The 19,144-nt window shown below is 43.0% G+C and overlaps 1 protein-coding gene and 1 long non-coding RNA gene across 3 annotated transcripts in view; both read left to right on the top strand.

The window, feature by feature from the left end:
• LOC310645094 overlaps positions 1-19,144 on the top strand; it is a 296,214-nt gene that overhangs the window by 71,708 nt on the left and 205,362 nt on the right. The window lies entirely within an intron of this gene.
• On the top strand, positions 1,394-17,614 carry N4BP1 (NEDD4 binding protein 1). 2 transcript variants are annotated; one of them, XM_083370795.1, is made up of 7 exons: positions 1,394-1,891; positions 10,169-11,877; positions 13,951-14,081; positions 14,357-14,453; positions 15,222-15,329; positions 15,816-15,923; positions 16,922-17,614. In XM_083370795.1, exons 1-7 carry the CDS (start codon positions 1,601-1,603, stop codon positions 17,238-17,240), a joined length of 2,763 nt encoding a protein of 920 aa, XP_083226921.1. In that variant the 5' UTR covers positions 1,394-1,600; the 3' UTR covers positions 17,241-17,614. The 2 variants fall into 2 exon arrangements, 1 of the variants encoding a protein (XP_083226921.1); XR_014493444.1 differs by lacking the exon at positions 16,922-17,614 and having other exon boundaries at positions 14,357-14,555; positions 15,816-15,846.

Genomic DNA, 19,144 nt, shown 5'->3' with positions numbered 1-19,144 from the left:
AAATAAACTAAATGAAACAAAATAATAACTGCACATTCTCACCCTTGAAAGTGGTTTGGGAAACCTTGAAGAATTTTAAGGATTATGACCCTTAAGATTAAGGGCGACAGGGGTGAGTGTGGGTGTTTAAGGATTAGGGTTATGGGGTTAGGTTTCATGGGGTGAGCCACACCACCACCTGTGACTTCATTTGCTTGGGCTGGGGTTGGACTAGAAGACCTCTAAGGTCCCTTCCAACTCTTTGTTATTCTGCATTGATTAAACCAGCATTAAACGCCTTTGCATATACAGGTAGTCCTCAACTTACGACAAGTGAGTCCAACATTTATGCTGCTAAATGAGACATTTGTTAAATGAGTTTTGCCCCATTTTTATGACCTTTCTTGCCACAGCTGTTAAGTGAATCACTGAATTTGTCAAGTCAATAACCTGGCTTTTAAGTGAATCTTTGCTTCCCCATCGACTTTGCTTGCCAGAAGGTCGCAAAAGGGGATCACATGACCCTGGGACACGTCAATGGTCATAAAATGTGCCAAGGGTTTCAATTTGTGATCGCCCCAGCATGGGTGTGCTGCAACAGTTAGAACAGGATAGAATAATAACTTCCTTGTCACTTTTAAAAGCACACGAATCAGCATACGTTAAAATGAGATTTCGTTGCGCACAGCTCTGGAACCATGGTGTGAAAAACGGTCTTAAAAAGCCTCTTTTTGTTTTTCAGCACCTGTAACTTTGAGTGGTCACTAAATGAAGTAAGTCCAGGACCGCCTGGAGAGAGAGAGACGCAGCGCTGCTGTTTGGATTGCCATAGCTTCATACAAGCCTCCATTTCCTCTACACACACCACACACACACACCATTCATCAGCCCCCACCCCATAGCTTCATACAAGCCTCCATTTCTTCTACACACACATAAAGCCATTCATAGCCCCCCACCCCATAGCTTCATACAAGCCTCCATTTCCTCTACACACACACACACCATTCATCAGCCCCCACCCCATAGCTTCATACAAGCCTCCATGTCCTCTACACACACACACACGCCATTCATCAGCCCCCCACCCCCTCCCGAAGAATATAACTCCCCCCACATAGCCGCCAAGCCACAGCAACGGAAAAGCAGCCCCCATAAACCAAGAGAGCCGCGAAGAGCCCACCCTTTTCCCCCGCCGAAGCCCGGACCGAAGACTTAACCCGCGGGCTGCCAGGAGACCCGCCCACCGCCTTGCCCTCACCCAACATGCCGCGGCCGGCAGCGCGTGAGGGCAGAGGCGACGCACAGAGGCAGGGGCGTGGTTTGCGGCGGCGGCGGCGACCGAGGCCGCCGGCCCCGCCCCTCCTTGTATGTCGCCTCGGCGCTTCATGGTGACGTCACGGTTGCATAGCAATGAGGCCCAGGCGCTTCCGGGGTGAGGGCGACGACGACCGCGACGGCGCAGGGGAGTTTCCCGGGCAGTGGCGGCGCTTGTCAGGCCCGAAGCGATGGGAAGCGGCCGCGGCGGCCTCCCCGGCCGGTTTTCCTCCACTTCTTCCTCCTCCTGCTTGCCTTCCTGCCGCCGCCGCTTGAGTCGCGCGGGCCGCCGGGCGCCTCGCTAATGGCCGCCTTCCGCGCCTCAGCCGCCCCGTCGGAGGAGCAGGCTGGCCTCAGCGGCGGCGGCGGCGGCAGCGCCCACGGCCGGTCCCAGACGGTGCTGGACGAGTTCACGGCGCCGGCGGAGAAGAGCGTCTTCCTGGAGCGGAGCCGCGGCTGCATCGAGCGGCTCTTCGGGGTGCGCTTGGCCTTCTTGGAGGCGGCGACAAGCGGCGGCTGGGCTCCTCCGGGCACCGGCGGGCGCAGGATCTGGCTCAGCCTGCTGGGCGGACGGGAGGAAGTGCGCAGCGCCAAGGTAGGCCGGCGGGGGAGGGCGTCCCTGGGGATGAGCCCCTGGGAAGGAGGGCGATGCCTGTGGGGAGTCTCGCTCCTCCACTCGGGGTGGTCCCACGTAGTGCAGGCAGGCAGTCCTCGACTTGCAACGGCTCGTTTAGCGCAGTGTTTCCCAACCTTGGCCACTTGAAGATGTGTGGACTTCAACTCCCAGAATTCCCCACTCAGCATTGCTGAGTGGGGAATTCTGGGAGTTGAAGTCCACACATCTTCAAGTGGCCAAGGTTGGGAAACACTGGTTTAGCGACCGCTCCACGTTACAACGGTAACTTGAGACCGTTTTCCGCACTTAACGACCCTCGCAGCATCCCCACGGTCGCGTGGGCGAAAGTTGGGGGCCTGGCGGCTGGTTCGTGTTTACAGCCGTCGCGGCGTCGGTTTCACTTAAGAGCCGTGTTCCTAACTGAACAACTGCCGTGCTTCACTTAACAAATGTGGCAGGAAAGGTCGTAAACTGGGGCAAGGCTCACTCGGCAACTGTCTTGCTTAGTGACAGAAAAGCTGAGCTCAGTTGTGGCCGTAAGTCGAGGACCGCCTGTGGGTTCTCTCGGTTCTGTTGTGGATCCTTGATATTTAAGGTGCCAGGCGTTGAACGACATTTTTCTTCTTTTTTTTTCTCCTGTACTGTACAGTGACGGTAGAACTTGGATATTACTTAGAATAGAGCTGGAAGGGACCTCAGAGGTCTTCTAGTCCAGCCCCCTGCTCAAGCAGGAGAACCTATACCATTTCAGATAAAGGACTGTCTAGCCCAGGGGTCAGCAACCTGAAACAGTGAAAGAGCCACTCGGAACCGGTTCCCCAGGGTTTGACTGAAGAGTGGAGCCAAGGCGAGAAATGCACCTACCCTGCATATTTGAATTGATTGGTTGAACTTTTTTAGTCCCACTTTTTTTTGGGGGGGGACTGCACATGGTAGAGGACTGGGAGCCGCAGGAGACAGCTGAAAGAGCCGCGGGTTGCAGACCTGTGGTCTAGCCTCTTGCTAAAAACCTCCGGGGATGGAGTGCCCATGATTCCTGAAGGCAAGCGGTTCCTTCTGACTGTGTATTTTACACCCGGGAGGCAGAAGGAAGAGAGAGGGAGGCATAAACAATGTAGAGATAACGGGTGAGCCAGTTGGCAGCATATCTCCTCAGTGCCAGCTTTGTCCAGATGAAAAGAGTCTCGCTTCTCAGGCAAGAAGCTTCTTCAGGTCTGACTGAATGATGGGAAACAGAAGGATTATTTGCACTCTGAAACGTTTTCAAGGAAAACAACAACAAGGAAGTCCAGCAGCCTTTTATTTTTATTTTTATTTTTTTAAAATCCCATTTATATCCTGCCCTTCTCCGAAGACTCAGGGCAGCTTACAATTTAAAGTACAAATCAATGTGCTTAGCAATAGCCTTCATTCTATGTATATGCCTGCTTATTAGGGCTTTCCCCCCCCCAAGCGGCATTATTACAAAGTCAGCTTATTGCCCCCAACAATCTGGGTCCTCATTTTACCTACCTGGGAAGGATGGAAGGCTGAGTCAACCTTGAGCCTGGTAGGATGCGAATTTGCACTAATTGCAGGCAGCTGGTGTTACTTAAGGAGGCATTAGCCCACTGCTCCACCAAGGCTCATTGCTTTTGTAAAACACCTTTGGGATGACGGGAGCGATGATTTGAGGGGTTGCCTTTTCCCAGTTCCCTCTCCCCATCCCAGCAGGGCCCCACCTACTAAGGGGCTGTGTTTGACAGGTCTCTGAAGGAGAGCCTTTTCCACCCTGCCACCACTTGGAAGGTCATTTCTTCCCCCCCCCCTCAGATTGCCCCAAGCTGCTGACCTTCCAGAAGGCTTCAACACTGAGGTTTTGAATGATAGAACAGGATATGTGTAGATCAAGGTTGAACTGTGGGGTCCTCGGTGCTCTAGTTGGGAGACCAACAATCAAACCGTAAACAGCACCCCGATCAAGGAACTGTCAACTCTGACAAATAGGCTAACAGTAAACAGCCTAAGCAAGCAACCACAACTCCTACTAACGCTGACAAGGCAAGATATATAGATATAAATATAGATATACATATAGATATATAGATATATTAAAAGAGAGCAAACTCCACTTCCTTCTAGCACTGAAGATGTTACCTAGTTGGGTCATGAAACATTTGCAAGAAGAGAAATAAGCTCAAGAGAGCACTGAGGATCCCACACTTAATTTGGCACCAGGCCTGCCAATCCCACAGAAATGTGGAGCCTGTTAAGTGGCTGCTTGGTACACAAGGGTTGACGTTAGTAGACGCTCCCCTGCCTGACAGATTTCAGACTGTATTTAGTTCTAATGGTTGGATTATGTGGATTGCTTAGCTTTTAGTTGTAATTCTGTTTGCCACCCAGAGTTACCTGCAAATGAGGTGGGTTATATAAATTTGGTAAATAAATAAATGTTGTCTGGGTCTGCAATGGCGCCTCTTTTAGGAGAATATTTTCATGTTAACCTTTCCCACCCTCCTCACTCCATCTGGCTTGCATGTCTCTCTGTATCTATGCATTTAAATTCATTTAGGTATCAAGATGTATTTTAATATTCATTTAGGAATAGGTATTAATGCTCTTTATGTATGTGTATGGTTCTAGAAAGCTTTGGAAACCTGTCTTTGGTCCCTGAGGTTGACATTATTTGCCTGAGTCCTCTGTGTTGTTGATTTTATTGTTCATTAGAACCTTTTAGTCTGGGCTGTTTAACTGATTTAATTTTTGCCCCCTGGTTTTGTGCATCATCCAGAATCCATTGGGATTAGATAGCCCAAAATCTTAAAATATAATAATACACATACACAAACAGGTATAAAAAAGAGCACCCTATCTAATGAGGAAGGGGTGGGGGACACCCACAGTTGGGCAATATCAGCCAAAACACAATTCTTCATCAAGTTTCACTTCTTGAGCAAAGAGTAGATCCAAGTGATGTGCATGAAGGGGTAGAAAGAACAGGGGCCTGACCGAAACGACTGCTAGTCTTGAGGGCTGTAATTTACCTCCCAGATTACGGGCAGGAAGTGATAAGATCTCATATTTGTGTACATCATCACATTTCACACGTATGCCTCTCTGCAGGTGTGTCCATGACAGATGTCTGCATCAACATGAATTCAAAGGGAGGAAATTATAATCTCTCATCTGAAAGACTCTAGGCTTCTGGTGGGTCAATAACCAAGTGATTGTGAGGTGGAGGTCCTTCTACTGAGATGAAACAATCAGTTCAGCTCCTCTAGATTCCAAGATGTGGGGTCAACATCATTTGGCTTTCATTGTTGGCTGGAAGAACAGCGGTCTTTGACAAGCTGTATTCATTCTTCCTGCCTTCCAGGAAAAATCTCTCTTGTTTATTATAACAGAAAAAGCCTGAACAAAGAAGTAGAACACACCTTGTTGTGATGTTGCTAGCAAATTGAGAAGTAGGTCTGTTTCAGAAAAAGACTTATTGCCACGATTTATTATAGGGCTAATCAAGAACATCCTGGGTCTTGTCTGCTTTTTGCCATTGCAAAAGTAGTTCTGAGCAGGCAGGAAGAATAAGTCCATTTAGCTTAGTAGTGTCTGCGCAAACCGGTAGTAGTTCCCTAGGTTCTGAATCAAAGACTTAAATGTTATGGATCCTCGATATTTAGGATGCCAGGCATTGAACTTTGGACAATTTCATTTTTTTTTCTTCCTGCACTGTACAGTGTCTGTAGAACTTGGATATTAGCCGGCTGTGTATTTTGCACCTTTTGCATGAAGTAGAGATTGCAAGTTTGTGGGCCGGCTGGGAAACAGATGGAAGAGAGCGGAGGCATAAACAATCAAGAGATAAGAGGTGAGCCAGTTGGCAGCTTATCTCCTCAATGCCAGCTTTGTCCAGATGAAAAGAAACCTGGGATGTTTTTCAAATCATTCGAAGAGACTTCTCTTTGTTCAATGAAAATGCTCACTTTAATTTGCCCGCCGTAAATGAGACTGGGGAAACTTTCTTATTTACCCCAGATTAGCATTAAGGATATTTTACTAAACTTTCCGTGCAGTAGTTTTCCCTTGATCTTTGTTAGCTGTTTGATGTGTTTCTCTCATGCATGAGCACTTCTTCTTCCTCATGCTCTGGTTAAGTCTTAAATAATATTATTTGTAATTTAAGATTCCACCGTGGTTTGAAATAAACGTCTGTTTCAGTGGAAAGAAGGCAGCCCTTCTCTAATGGGTATTTCATATTAATATAATAAAGAGCATGTCAGGTTTTTTATTTAGGGCTTGTGTTAGGGGTTTTCATTTTTGAAATGCCTGTATTAATACAACTGTTTGAGTGTAGATTGTGGAGTGAGCAGGATGTTACTTTAAAAAAAAATACAGAGCAAAAAGGACTTGAGCTGGTAACCAGTGAACAAAGAAAGACATGAAGTGCCTTGTAGGAAAGTATGCATCTCTACTAAGTATGAGAGATGAAAAGGGAGGAAAGTTACAGACATGGAAATATTGCTTTGTGCCTCTTTCTAAGGCTAAGTGGTAAATTGTAATGGCCATATGATTGATTTCCAGGGGTAGGATCAGAATCCTACCAGTTATGTACAGAACGTACAGAAGTTGTTTATGTACTTTGAAAACCTTAGCCAGAGGAAAGGAAGAACTCTTAGCGTGTGCTTTATAATCATGATTTGACAATTAGTGAATGCCTAATTTGCCTATGAAGTACCAAGTTCTGCAGAAGCTTCATTCATCCAGAAACTGGAACTTGCACCCAGACGGCTCAGACTCTGCTCTGTCACACATTTTGGTCCCGTTGCTATTATTATCGCCCGAGAGTTTGAATTTATAATGATTATAAAGCACCTGCAGGTTCATGCGATTTGGAGAAATCCCTCTCAGGCTGGCAGTAGGGGAGAGGGCTTTCATAACTAGATTTCTGCCCCATTTTTTAACCTTCCAGGAATTCAGAAATATATTTTATAAAGAGGTGATTTGTTGGACAGCTCCTATTTTGCTTTTCCCGACTCATGAATCAACAGCAGTTCGAGCAAGGGATCTGTTCAGATCAAAGTAGTACAGTATTGCATTTTATAAACAGAATTTTAAAGGAAAGGGCCTTCTCCTAGTTGTCATTAATCTAACATTTGAAGGCAGAATTATTCCAGATTCTCCTTTAGGTGGTCTGGCCATTTGTGGCTTCTCCCCTGAAAGTCAGTATTGACTTGGAACTAAAAATAAACTAGGAATCTGTACACAACGTTTTAACTTCACTGTGTTGTAATCATTTAGCCAGGTCATGCCATATTTCAAATTAGTTAAAATTTCTGGATATATTATCTTGAAGTATAGTTTCATGAATGGTTTATAGATGACAATAAGAAACATGAGACTTTTCTTGGTCAAACTGGATGTTCCCCCATATTCACCTTTCCTGCTGAATAGCCCTTTGAAAATAGGAATAAGCGTGCAAATTAGAAACCTCAGACTTTTGATATTAATTGGTTGCCTAACTGCATAAGCAGTTGAGCTTACACAATTTTAACTGGGAACTCTTTTATATTTCCAGGGTAAAACCGGAATGTTGCAATACTTATTGCTTCAATTACAAATATAAAAGATAATGTCTTTGAAAACTAGCCATGATACAGATGTGAGAACCGTAGCCACTAGAATCTTTTTCATAATTTAAGGCCACTACAACTGCTTCTGCTGTTGGTACACTGAAGACGTTTTCCTTTACCTCCATATTCTTTACTACTAAAATCTGGAATACAATCAGCTGTATTAAAATGCGATAGGGTGAGTGGGTCATAAGCAGAAACTACTAATAGCAGAACCAGATTTTTCTCTCATGTGAAAACTCAAGTCATTCTTTGCTGTTTCATAGGAAATGAATTACTTACAAAAGTAAAAAATAAGATTTGCATAGAGAATTCTTGGTATTTTGGCTTGGGTTAGGATTGGGCAATGCATCCTAAGCAGAAGGGAAGCAAGACCCAAAGAGGCGCCTTATTTAGAGTTGCAGCGGTGGGTATGTTGGACTGTGAAGAGATTTTCCCATGATGTGTAGTTTAATGAAAAGAAGGACTAGGGGTGACATGATAGCAGTGTTACAGTGTTTGAGAGGCTGCCCCATAGAAGAGGGAGTCAAGCTATTCTCCAAAGCACCTGAAGGCAGGAGAAGAAACTAATCAAGGAGAAAACCAATCTAGAACTAAGAAGAAATTTCCTGACAGTGAGAACAATTAAGCAGTGGAGCAGCTTGCCTCCTGTGGTTCTGGGTACTCCATCACTGGAGGTTTCAAGAAGAGATTGAGCAGGGGGTTGGACTAGAAGACCTTCAAGTCCCTTCCAACTCTTATTATCCTGTTCTGTATCATTGTATTAATTTTTAAGCCAACAAGTCATGGGCTCTTTTAAATTTCATTTAATCTTAAGAAATCCAGTAACGCCTTGCATATGCCTGTCTGATCTGATCATTCCCTGTTTTACCCCATTTCTTGAGGTCAGTGGGTATGGGCTAGCAGGCTTTCTCTGTGGCAGTCCCACTTTGTGGAATTTCCTATTGGAAATACCTTGTTAATATTCTGTAAACAAGCCAGGGTTGTACAATATTGTTCCAACAAGCCTTTGGGTCCCTTGTGGTTCTGCATGGTGCCTTTCATCCTCTATATTTATTGTTTGACTTTTTTTAATGTGAATCTTTATATTTTATTTTGTTGTACATTGCCTAGAGGATTAGGGTGGATTAGATGCATTGTAAATAAATTAAGATAAATGTCAAGACCTCAATATTTAAAGGAAGTGTTCTATACTAGAAAATTTACATTCCTTTATGCTTCAGAACAATAAAGAATTTATTGACATATGCTTGCTACCTGGTCCCTGTACAGGCTTTCCACTATGAGTCATCACCTTCTCATAATGATTCCAGGTAAAGCCAGATTCCTTCCATTCCTAGCTAGGAAAATGTGAAACCAGCAGGAACTAATGTGCTACTGTAAATATCAATCTATTTTAACACTTGGAAGAAGAGTTGTCGGCTACACAATAGGAGTTTTCATGTTTGAGGTAATCTTTCCCATACGTTGGGACGAAAACTATAATCCCTAGCTAGCAGAAACCAGGCTGGGTGAGAATAATGCAAGTTACAGTAGGGAAGAGTGTTGTAGATAATTCTGTTAGGAAATTGCATCCAAGTGATTGCTGTATTCCTGAATGGAAATGCCTTGGTTAAGTTATTCATTTCTCATGAACTTCATCATTCCAGGGGATCTAAAAATAGAAAGTTTGTTTTGGAATGAAACTAATAAGCCGGTGAGCCAAACTCATTGGTGACTGAAATCTTGAATTATTCTGTCCCATGAATGCAGAATTGTTAAAGAGAGGTTCCATAAACTATATAATAAATGTGATTAACATGGATTTTTAAACTAATACAGGTCTCTGAAGATTGCGGTCATCTACTTTTCTTTGCAAAATTCTCTTACAGACATCCTTGGTTTAGCAAACACATCCTTGACAAAAGAGTCAATTGACAGCAGGGAAGCTACAGATAATCCATGTATGTTATCACAATGTGCATAGGCCTCCACTAGATAGCCCTTCCAGAAAATGAGGAGACTAATTATTTTCTCTGGCATTCTCCTGAATGAGATGCACACTCTTCATTTAAAGCGCCTTGCGTTGTTTGGCTTCATGTATTTGCAACTACTATAAAAAGATCTCTCTGGGGCACAATTCAATTACCGTGATACTACATTCCTTCCTATTTTTCTCAGCACTTGAGTATAAACGTTAGGTAATTAGATCCGGAAAGCTCTTTTATGTTGTTAGAATCCAGCGCAAGGTTAGCACAGAGCAACACACACAAGAAAAGGGGGCAAATTATACTTCAAGGTGCAATAAAACTCTTCTCCTACGAAATCTGATTGACTCATTGTGCAGAAGTATTTCTCCTTAGATTTCTCATAGAGGTTCACGCTTGGCAACATCCTAATTTAAAGATTCTTCTCTTCCCCATCCATTTTGTAAAAATGAAGGATGATAGTCTTATTAAGGTTGTTTTCACCTGTACTATTTGCTTGCAATCTGCTCTCAGCTCCTCCAGGAGAAAGAGCAATAAAAACAACAATAAGTACTCTTGTTGACAGAGCTTAGAGTTGTAGCTTTAATAAGGCACAAATTTCAGGAGCTGAACTGTCATCAAATTGCCTAAATTTATGCTTTCTCTTCCCCCTCCCCCCCCCTTTTTTTTCCTTTTTGTAGGAATATATTAAAGGAATCTGCGAGCCCGAATTGGAAGAGAGGGAATATTATCCCAAAGCCATGCACTGTATTTTTGTAGGAGCACAAAACCTCTTCCTGAATTGCCTTATTCAGGGCACGTCTGCTGACGTTACTATAGCAGAGATCGGGACACTCAGTATTAAAGGCCGTACCGAGCCTGTGGTCATGGCCAGGAGCCACATCCAGCAGTTTGTGAGCCTCTTTGAAAGCAACCTCAACGAGCCGACGGCCAGGGAGTCGGACGTGAAGAAACAGTTCAAGCACCTGGTTGAAGCGCACGCAGATAAATACATGATGGACCTCTTGATCCTCCCAAGCTCACTGAAGAAAGAACTGCTGAGTCTCACACGGCACGAAGACAGCAAAGCAGAAGGCCGAACTGCAGATCCTGGCACCTCCGATGGGACGTTAAGGCACCCAACCCAGGTTCAGAAACTATCTGTGATGAGCAGCGAGGGCAGAACAGCTCAGGAGGAAGCAAGGGACAATGCAGGCACGCCGGTCTCTGAATTAGCCAAGCAGATGGACACAGTGTTCCCCGATAAGCCAGAAGGACCTTTTTTACCTATAAATGGTCTAACTTCTCTGGAGACATCTGCCTCGAAAGAAAGGCAGTCGTGTAAAAGAAGGTCCTCGGATGGCGAAGAGAGGCTTCCAAAGAAACAATTTTCTTTTGAAAGCAACCAGGAATGTAAGCCGATGTCTTGCAAAAGACAGGACGACATAGTGGTGATAGATTTGGTCTCGGATACAAACGAGTTACTTGATACTAAAAACGGTGATGAAATAAGCGAGGAGATGGAATACAAGATACTGGTAAATTTTTTCAAAAGCATGGGCTACTCTGAGGAAGTTGTAGAAACGGTGATTGCCGAACATGGACAGCTGGCCGAGCCCTTGCTCCTCCTAGAAGAAATTGAGAAAAAGAGCAAGACTGGGGTGGAAGCGGAAGGCAAGTCTAGAGCTACATCCCAGAATACTGAAGCACAGGCAGAGAAAAATAAAGACGGTCCTGGCAACAGGGTCCACCCAGACCTAGGCCGTCAATCAGAGTCGCCCCAGAATGCAAACGTCGCCCCTTTTTCTCAAGCGCCCTGCAAAACGGGAGACAGAATCCATGGACCAGACGCTGAAAATCGAACTGCTCTTTTGGGTAACACAAAATCGTCGAATAAAGAGCTCGGCAAAATGCGATTGGGATGCTCAGAACAGGGTAGTAGCAAGGCGAGTGAGGTGGAAAGCGATGGCTTCGTGAACGCCTTTAGTAACGCACACGTGGCAACCAAGAATAAGAGACCCAAAGACCCGATCTTGGTAGCCAGGGGTGGCTGGGAGAGCACACAGCCACCAGTTCAGAAAGAAACCTTGGTTATTCGAGGGTGTTCCAGCCAATCTCCTGCGACACAGGACCCAGCGAAAACTTGTAATCCTGTGCAGCTCGGAGCCCAGCATTTCCCATCCCCCAATCCAAGGCCCTTTGCAGATCTCTCCCCTCCTCTGCAACCGAGTAGTTCTTATCCAGAATGGAAGACGGGGGGGCTGTACGGTCATCCTCCAGATCCTTCAGTCACCGGCGTTCAGAGGTTTCTAGAGGCTTTGAAAACGCCGTACAAGCTGGAACTGAAAAACGAGCCAGGGAGAGCCCACTTAAAATACGTCGTCATAGATGGCAGCAACGTTGCAATTTCGTGAGTATGGATGATCCTTAGATTTCTAGAAGCGTGCAGAGCGAAGAAGGGCAGGGAAAGGAAAGGAAAACCGTACAGGAATTAAAAATATAATGGAAAGGACCTTTTATGCACTCATGTGCCATAGTTGGAATTTCCCATTAGGTTTGTGGGTCTGTTAGCATCCACATCGCCTTAAGAACACATCATCCACTGACAGTTGAAATAAACAGAAGTTACACAGGAGCTTGTTTGCACTGTTAGGTAACCTTGTTTGTTTTAGCTGTGCTTGCAGAAGGAAACGTGGTTTGAGGATTTGAGGCTGTGTTTTTTTTTAACCCCCTTTATGTAAAGGGATTACTGCCAGAGCTTTACATGAAATTGCAGTTCTAAAAATAAAACTTGAAAATTGTAAGACCCAGAGATAGGTAAGACGATCCGATCCGTGGCCTCTCAGGTTATCCTTCCACTCCCTTTTCTTTCTTTCAAAGTATATTAAAAACCTGCCATGACTGGTCTCCTTACTTGACACAAAGCTCGTAAAATACTTATAGTAGCAGTTATGATTCATGTTAAATTCTAGGTGGATTCCCCCAGATTGAGACTGGGGAGAGAAACCATACAAATATCGAAGCTGTGTCATACTATGCATCACATTTAATTGTGTTCTTGTTAGAGGAAGTACACTCTTTAAAGGGTTTTTTTGGTCTTTTGCAACAGTAGCAAGGAAGGTCAGTTTGGTTCATATTGTTTGATATGTTAAAAAAATATTATTTTATTAAATTTTATGCCGCCCATCTTTCCCGTGCTGTCCTGATTCTCACCTTAATCCCTACACCACACCGGCTTGAAATCCATCTCAAATTTGAACCTAGAACCCATTTTAGATCCCTCGCATCTTGGTTGTTTCTTAGCTTGGCCTCAGGCAAGCTTCTGCCTGTTCATTTGTTTTTTTTATTCTGGAGAATAGTGGAATAAAAGGTGGGGAGAATGCCTGGCTAGATAATGACTAACAATTTTTTTTTGAAGGAAGTCTTCTGTACAAGGAAGGAAATCTAAAGCATATAGTCATGGTTCTGATTTATCTTGGTCTTTCCAGTTTCTAAGCCTGCACTCCCTCTGTTGTCGCAAGGAGAGAAACTTACAGTAAGGAAATATATATAGCGATAACTTTCAAGGTTCAAATTATATTGTTAACTGCAGATTTTCCCTCAAACCTGAGCATTCGATGGGGACAAGGGAGTGCGGAGGTACATTTTGCTTATTTATTAAATTTACCTGCTACCTCCTCACTGTTACAAGCAACGCTGAGCGGTACATTTTGACAGCAACACGCTAACGCCATGCCTGACATACTTGTGTGAGACACTCTGGCACAGATACGTTTAATTACAGTATTTGAATAAGCGGAATAATTTTGGCATAAACACAGCTTCTATACGGCTGCTGCTGTCAGGGATATAGCTGCTATTCCTTCACTAACATTGGTTTTCCAAGTACAATCTCTGATCAAAGAGGAATCATCTCTTCTGCCTTTTTAAAATTGTATTTATTCCTTAGTCAGAGCAGCGAGGTGGCCTAGAGGTGGAGCTGTCACCTTACAATCAGAAGGCTGTGAGTTTGATCCTAGGTAATGGCAGATATTTCTCTCTCTGGGCGTAATGAGGAATTGTCTGCTGTGAACCCCACAAAGGCATCAGGAAGGGCATCCGGACAGCAAATGCTCAGCTCTAATCAGTTGTCCCGATCTCATCCCAAAGCAAGGGATTGCAGTGTCATTAAAAGGGGGGAGAAAACTATTCCTTAGGGCAGGGGTCTTCAAACTTGGCCCTTTTATGACTTGTGGGCTTCAATTCCAAGAATTCTGGGAATTGAAGTCCACAAGTCATAAAAGGGCCAAGTTTGAAGACCCCTGCCTTAGTGACTCAATTCTGACTGGGCTGAATGTGGGAATGGATAGGCTTTGGTTTGATTTTGGTTTAGCATGTCTCTCATAACATTTACCCCTCGTGGAAGAATTTGATAGCCGATTATGACAAACAGAAGATTATGAAGATTGAGAAATAATACTCTTTTCTCTCTCTTTTCCGATAGCCACGGTCTGCAAAAATTCTTTTCCTGTCGAGGAATCGCAATTGCCGTCGATTACTTTTGGAAACGCGGCCACCGAAAGATTACAGTTTTTGTCCCACAGTGGCGAACACGGAGAGATTCTAATATCACAGGTAAGGAATAAAAAGAACTATATCCTGGACCTGTGGATTTAAGATAGAATTCTCCAATGTCATACCTTCTGCTTATTCGAACCTCAACTTCATTTTTCCAATAAGTCTCAAAGCTTAGCTAATAAGATGGTTAGATGAACTTAAAAGTCAGTCATTGGGCATTATTTGGTACCTCCCTACCAAAATAAATAAATAAATAAATAAATAAATAAATTTATTTATATATATATATATCCATTTTATTCTCTTCTTTTCTGTCTCTTTTTTCCCCATAGAGCAGCATTTCTTAACCCAGCTACAAGATGTTGGCATTTTGGCACTTACCCCAGCAAGAATTGTATGTGGGGCTAGAATTGCTTCTCACGATGACAGGTAAAAAGAGTTTCGTCCAGACTTCCAGTTCTGTGACTCTTGGTGGTTTGAAAGAGAAGCTACCCAGCTGACTTGTCCTCTAGGAAGGGGGTCACTAAAAAAGTTACGTATTTTTAACATGTGTTGCTTTGTCAGATGAATATAGAATGAATGAATTTACTGTTTTGGATTTTTTTTCCACTAAAGTTTTCACAGATCTCTTTCCAGCTATATTAGTTCCCAAAGTGATCTCAAAGTAAACCTCCACCACTCCCTTGTGGTTTTTTTTTTAAAAAAAACTTTTGAATTATGCTGGAAATGGTGATAAATCACTAGTTTGATGATAGGATATAAAGCTGCATGTTAGTCAGGCCTTCATCAGATTTTATTGAGTGCATTATTATTATTATGTTATCAAATAGCTGGGAATCTCTATAAATCTCCATTATTAATATTGGTATCAACACTAGCTGTCATTGTTCCAAAGATAGAAGTATGTAATCACATAAATGAAAAAGAAAAGGTAAAACAATAGAGAAAAATAATGGAAGAGACTTCTACAAATTTAATAAATGGATTAAATTTTATGACAATTTTAAACTCTTTGTTATATAAACAATGTAAAAAAAATTATGATTATACTGTAAATTCTAAATGTTCATTCTTGACTACTATGTCCCTTTCTACTTTTTTATGTAGCTCTTTATTCTACTCCTTTAAATGTTTCAATATTTTTTAAGAAAAAATTATTCAGCACCTGGGCACTGATTTTTCCCAAATGTGTTATAGATTTTTGCTGCACCTTGCTGAAAAAACTGGAGGTGTTGTTGTTACCAATGATAACTTCAGAGAATTTGTAGACGAATCCCCAACCTGGAGGGAGATTATTCAGAGGAGGTACTTGCCTTTGTGATCGCCTTGCTGGTGTGTGTGTGTGTGTGTGTGTCTCTGTGTGTGTGTGTGTAAACAGTGACGTCTCTCTATAATATTTCGGGAGCTGCTTTCTTAGCCACCAAAGCGGTCAAAGATGCTGAGCTTGTCAGCTGGCAGCCTGGGTTCAAGACCCGAGTGCTGCATGACAGAGTGAGCCCCCATTACTTGCCTCAGCTCCCGGCCACTTAGCAATTCAAAAGCATCCAAATGCAAGCAGATAAATAGGTACCACTTCGGTGGGAAGGTAACAGCGTTCTGTGTGCCTCGGCATATGGTAGTCATGCCAGCCACATAACCACGGAAGTGTTTTTTGGTCAACACTGGCTCCTCAGCTAAGAAACAAGAGATGAGCACCATCCCCTAAAGTTGGACACGACTGGAAAAGGGGGGACCTTAACTTTTAAATCTTTTCGGTCAACACTTTTTCCTCCCTTTCTTCTGCTGCACTAGGCTTCTGCAGTACACTTTTGCTGGCGACATTTTCATGGTGCCTGATGACCCCCTGGGACGAAATGGACCCGGATTAGACCGTTTTCTTCAGGAGGAAGCTAGTTTCAGGTAGAAGGTCTTAGGGGCTTCCCAAGCTCTCTTTTTTTTCTTCTCTTGTCAAAAGAGGAAACGGAAATTTTTTTTAAAAAAAGAGTTCTGCAGAGAACTGAGAAGATCACGAGATGTAGAAAAGACGTGACAGGCTTAGCACAAGTAGGAGTGGCTCTGCTGTCAGATTTGCTTTATCTTTTGTTGCCATAACCGAATGTACAAGGGGTGGGTATATTTCCAACACACACACACACACACACACACACACACACAACATACACCGTTAAGATAAGCCAACTATAATCTTAGTAGCAGTCTCTTGCATTTAGAAATGTGGTAGATTCCTAAAGTAAATATGACATTACTCCTGGTGTAGAGCATGCAACAGACGGATCTGTGATGCAGTTGTGTCAAAGTTTAACATGGAAGCCATAAAATAAGTTGTACCAAGTCACAAGGATATAATAAAACTTTTTAAAAGTTTTCTTGGCTGCTTATCTCAAATGACATAGGGTCTCCTGCTTGATTGGACTAGAACACGGGTAGGCAACCTTGGCTCTTTTATGACTCGTGGACTTCAACTCGCAGAATTCCTGAGCCAGCAATGCCAAGGTTGCCTACCCCTGGACTAGAAGGAACTCCAAGGCCCCTTTCCAACTATTATTTTGTTATTCTGATAAAAGTACAAATTAGATCTAAAGGTTCATTAAGGCTACAATAAGAACAGTACTTCAGAGTCAACCAGATGCAGTGCTAAAGTTCTCAGTCCAGAAACCTGGAGACTGTGAGGCTAGTGGACTGACCTTGGGCCAAGGTTTCTTGCCAAGAAAACAGCAGGGACCTGTCCAGGCAGTTGCCAGGTGTCGACCCCGACTCAAAGACACCAAACGAGCAAGATTATCAAATATTGGCTATCTTTGTGATGTTCGACGGTAGGCCATCTTACTTGGGCAAGGTTGCTTGTTTGTTCACCATTCAAAGGCTCTCATACTGAATGATGTTCCATTCTTCTCCAGAGCTATGCCAACCCAGCACAGCCTTGCAAGCGGAAGCCATCTTCCTTTAGGGATATCATCTTTCCTGATGCAGCCAGAAGGGAACGGACAGTTGCCTCCAAACCCTGTTTCTGGTCTCACCCCTAACTTGCCTCCGTTTCCTACAATGTCCCACCCGCCACCTCCAAGATCTGCCAGCGAAACCACCCATTTAAAAGAAGCCTTGAAAAAAATATTCCCAACTTCAGAGCAGAGGGAGAAGATTGAGGAGATCCTGGTGCAGCATCCTCACATGAGAGACATGAACGCGTTGTCTGCATTGGTACTTGATTTAAGCTGATGAACTAAAAAAAAACAACACCCAAAACTTTTCAGTTTTGCAGTTTGGATTGTTAATATAAAGAGATGCCTCTGAGTTGAAGTCAGGCCATCTGTGAATAGTCAAAACTTAATCCTTTTGTATAAAAAAAAATGTGAATATTGAGAGGATTTGAGACGTCCTCTTTGTTCACTTAACGTTTTGTTCCTTTATCTTTTTTTACAAATTTGTATTGCGTACTTTTGAAAGAAAAGTATTTATTCACGAGTTGGCTTTAAATCATTTGTAAGTTTGTTTTGAGAAGTGATCTGAAAGCAGTTCTAAATTCTGCTGAAAGTAAGTGCACACTTCTGGACTAAATGACACGATAAATGGATTTAATTTCTTACACTGGATTCTCGTTGCTGAGTCTACTCCTTATTAAAGTGTGGACATTTAAGGAACCTAAAGGAGTGCAAGCAACTTGAGTTGCACTCAGAACTGAAGTGGGTAGGGGTGGTGATGGAATGGGACAACTTGCCGTGGGATAATTCAACAATTTTATTATTTAAAATCATAAAAAAATATTTTAATTTTGGTCATTCACATTTCATTTTGTCCTCCCTTTTGCATCCTTTATTTGATGATTCTGTTCCTTCATTTCTTCGATATTATGTATCCTGCGGCAAGCTGTCCTGTGGTGAGTTAACCAAGGCAAATTGTCTTGTGGCAAGTTGGCCGTGGCGAGTTGGCCTAAACCCGTGTAGTGAAACCTCTGAAGAACTGGTGCATCTCGTCTCCTGTAATCTTTTTGGAAGACAGATTGCCATTTGACAGAACTTTATAGAGCATGTTAGCAAATTGCTAGCTTCAAATGGCAGATTTACCACAGGGAAACCTTCAATCTGATTCTGTATGCTAACTCTGATTATGCCCTGTGCTTTTCCTTGGTTTTAGAAACAAAAAAGCAGGCATTTCATTCCCAGGTTTTTTTATAGGGTAATATAAACTTCTGTGACACGCCTCAAACAAACATAGCATTTGCAGACAATTTGTCCCTTTTGGAAGCCCTGTAAGATCGGCCTTGCCTGGATCTCACTTGATTGTAATGTGCCACTTAACATTATATGGTATCTAGAGTTCTGAAATCAAACCTATTTTTTATCTGCGGACTTAAATAAGAAAGAGAAAAAAAGTATAAGGTGCAGAGTTGCACATAATGCAAAATTTTACAATGGGCTCTTCTTGAAGGAGACCTATGACTTTTGCAAGGGTCTCCTTGTAAATGTAGTCATCTTTTGTATGATGGCAACCTACATCTCCATAGCATATCAGAGATGGTAGTTTATATGCAAAAATTTCAAATTCATACTGGATGCCTGTGGTTAAACCTGGGAACGTTGATGTCTGAAAATCTGGAGAACTAAAAACATAAGGACTGAACTTTTTTTTTCCCTTTTCTTGCCTGTTTCTGCTAGTCCAAGCGCATACTGTAGGAGAAACTGCACATTTAGTGCAAGACTCTTAACATGTCTTCCAGTTCCCCAGGAATTCCTATCTGCTTAAAAAATGATAAGAGATGTCCAGTGTTCTATTTATACTGCAGATGTATCTACCTGCTGTTTTGTTTACTCATCCTTCACTAAACAAAATATTTTTGCAAAGCTCACATCACGAGTAGATTGCACGCTAAAGAAAATGTCTATATGAGATTTTTGGGCTATGCAACAGCTATTGGCTTGGTTAATTAACAGCTAACGGTGGGAATATAGGAGCCAATCTTTAATGGTCCATGAAATAAAAGTCATTAAGGGGTGAATTGCCAGCACAGTCTATTCACAGCAGGGTTGGGCTGACTTTGTTGTTTATGAAAACTACTAGGGTCCATTGATGTTTTAAATTTACGAAGCGGTACTTTGTATGAAGTCATCCTGAGTTCATGCTTT

The sequence above is a fragment of the Vipera ursinii genome (assembly GCF_947247035.1).
Source record: "Vipera ursinii genome assembly, chromosome: 10".
Taxonomy (NCBI): domain Eukaryota; kingdom Metazoa; phylum Chordata; class Lepidosauria; order Squamata; family Viperidae; genus Vipera; species Vipera ursinii.
Note: the sequence above shows the minus strand (reverse complement) of the source record. Positions and strands in the feature narration are given on the sequence as shown.

Bases quoted from the DNA above. Each gene is read 5' to 3' on its own strand.
- N4BP1 (XM_083370795.1), top strand. From the start codon at position 1,601: ATGGCCGCCTTCCGCGCCTCAGCCGCCCCGTCGGAGGAGCAGGCTGGC. The intron at 1,892-10,168 runs GTAGGCCGGCGG...TCCTTTTTGTAG, and splicing joins AGGAAGTGCGCAGCGCCAAG to GAATATATTAAAGGAATCTG. The intron at 11,878-13,950 runs GTGAGTATGGAT...CTTTTCCGATAG, and splicing joins GGCAGCAACGTTGCAATTTC to CCACGGTCTGCAAAAATTCT.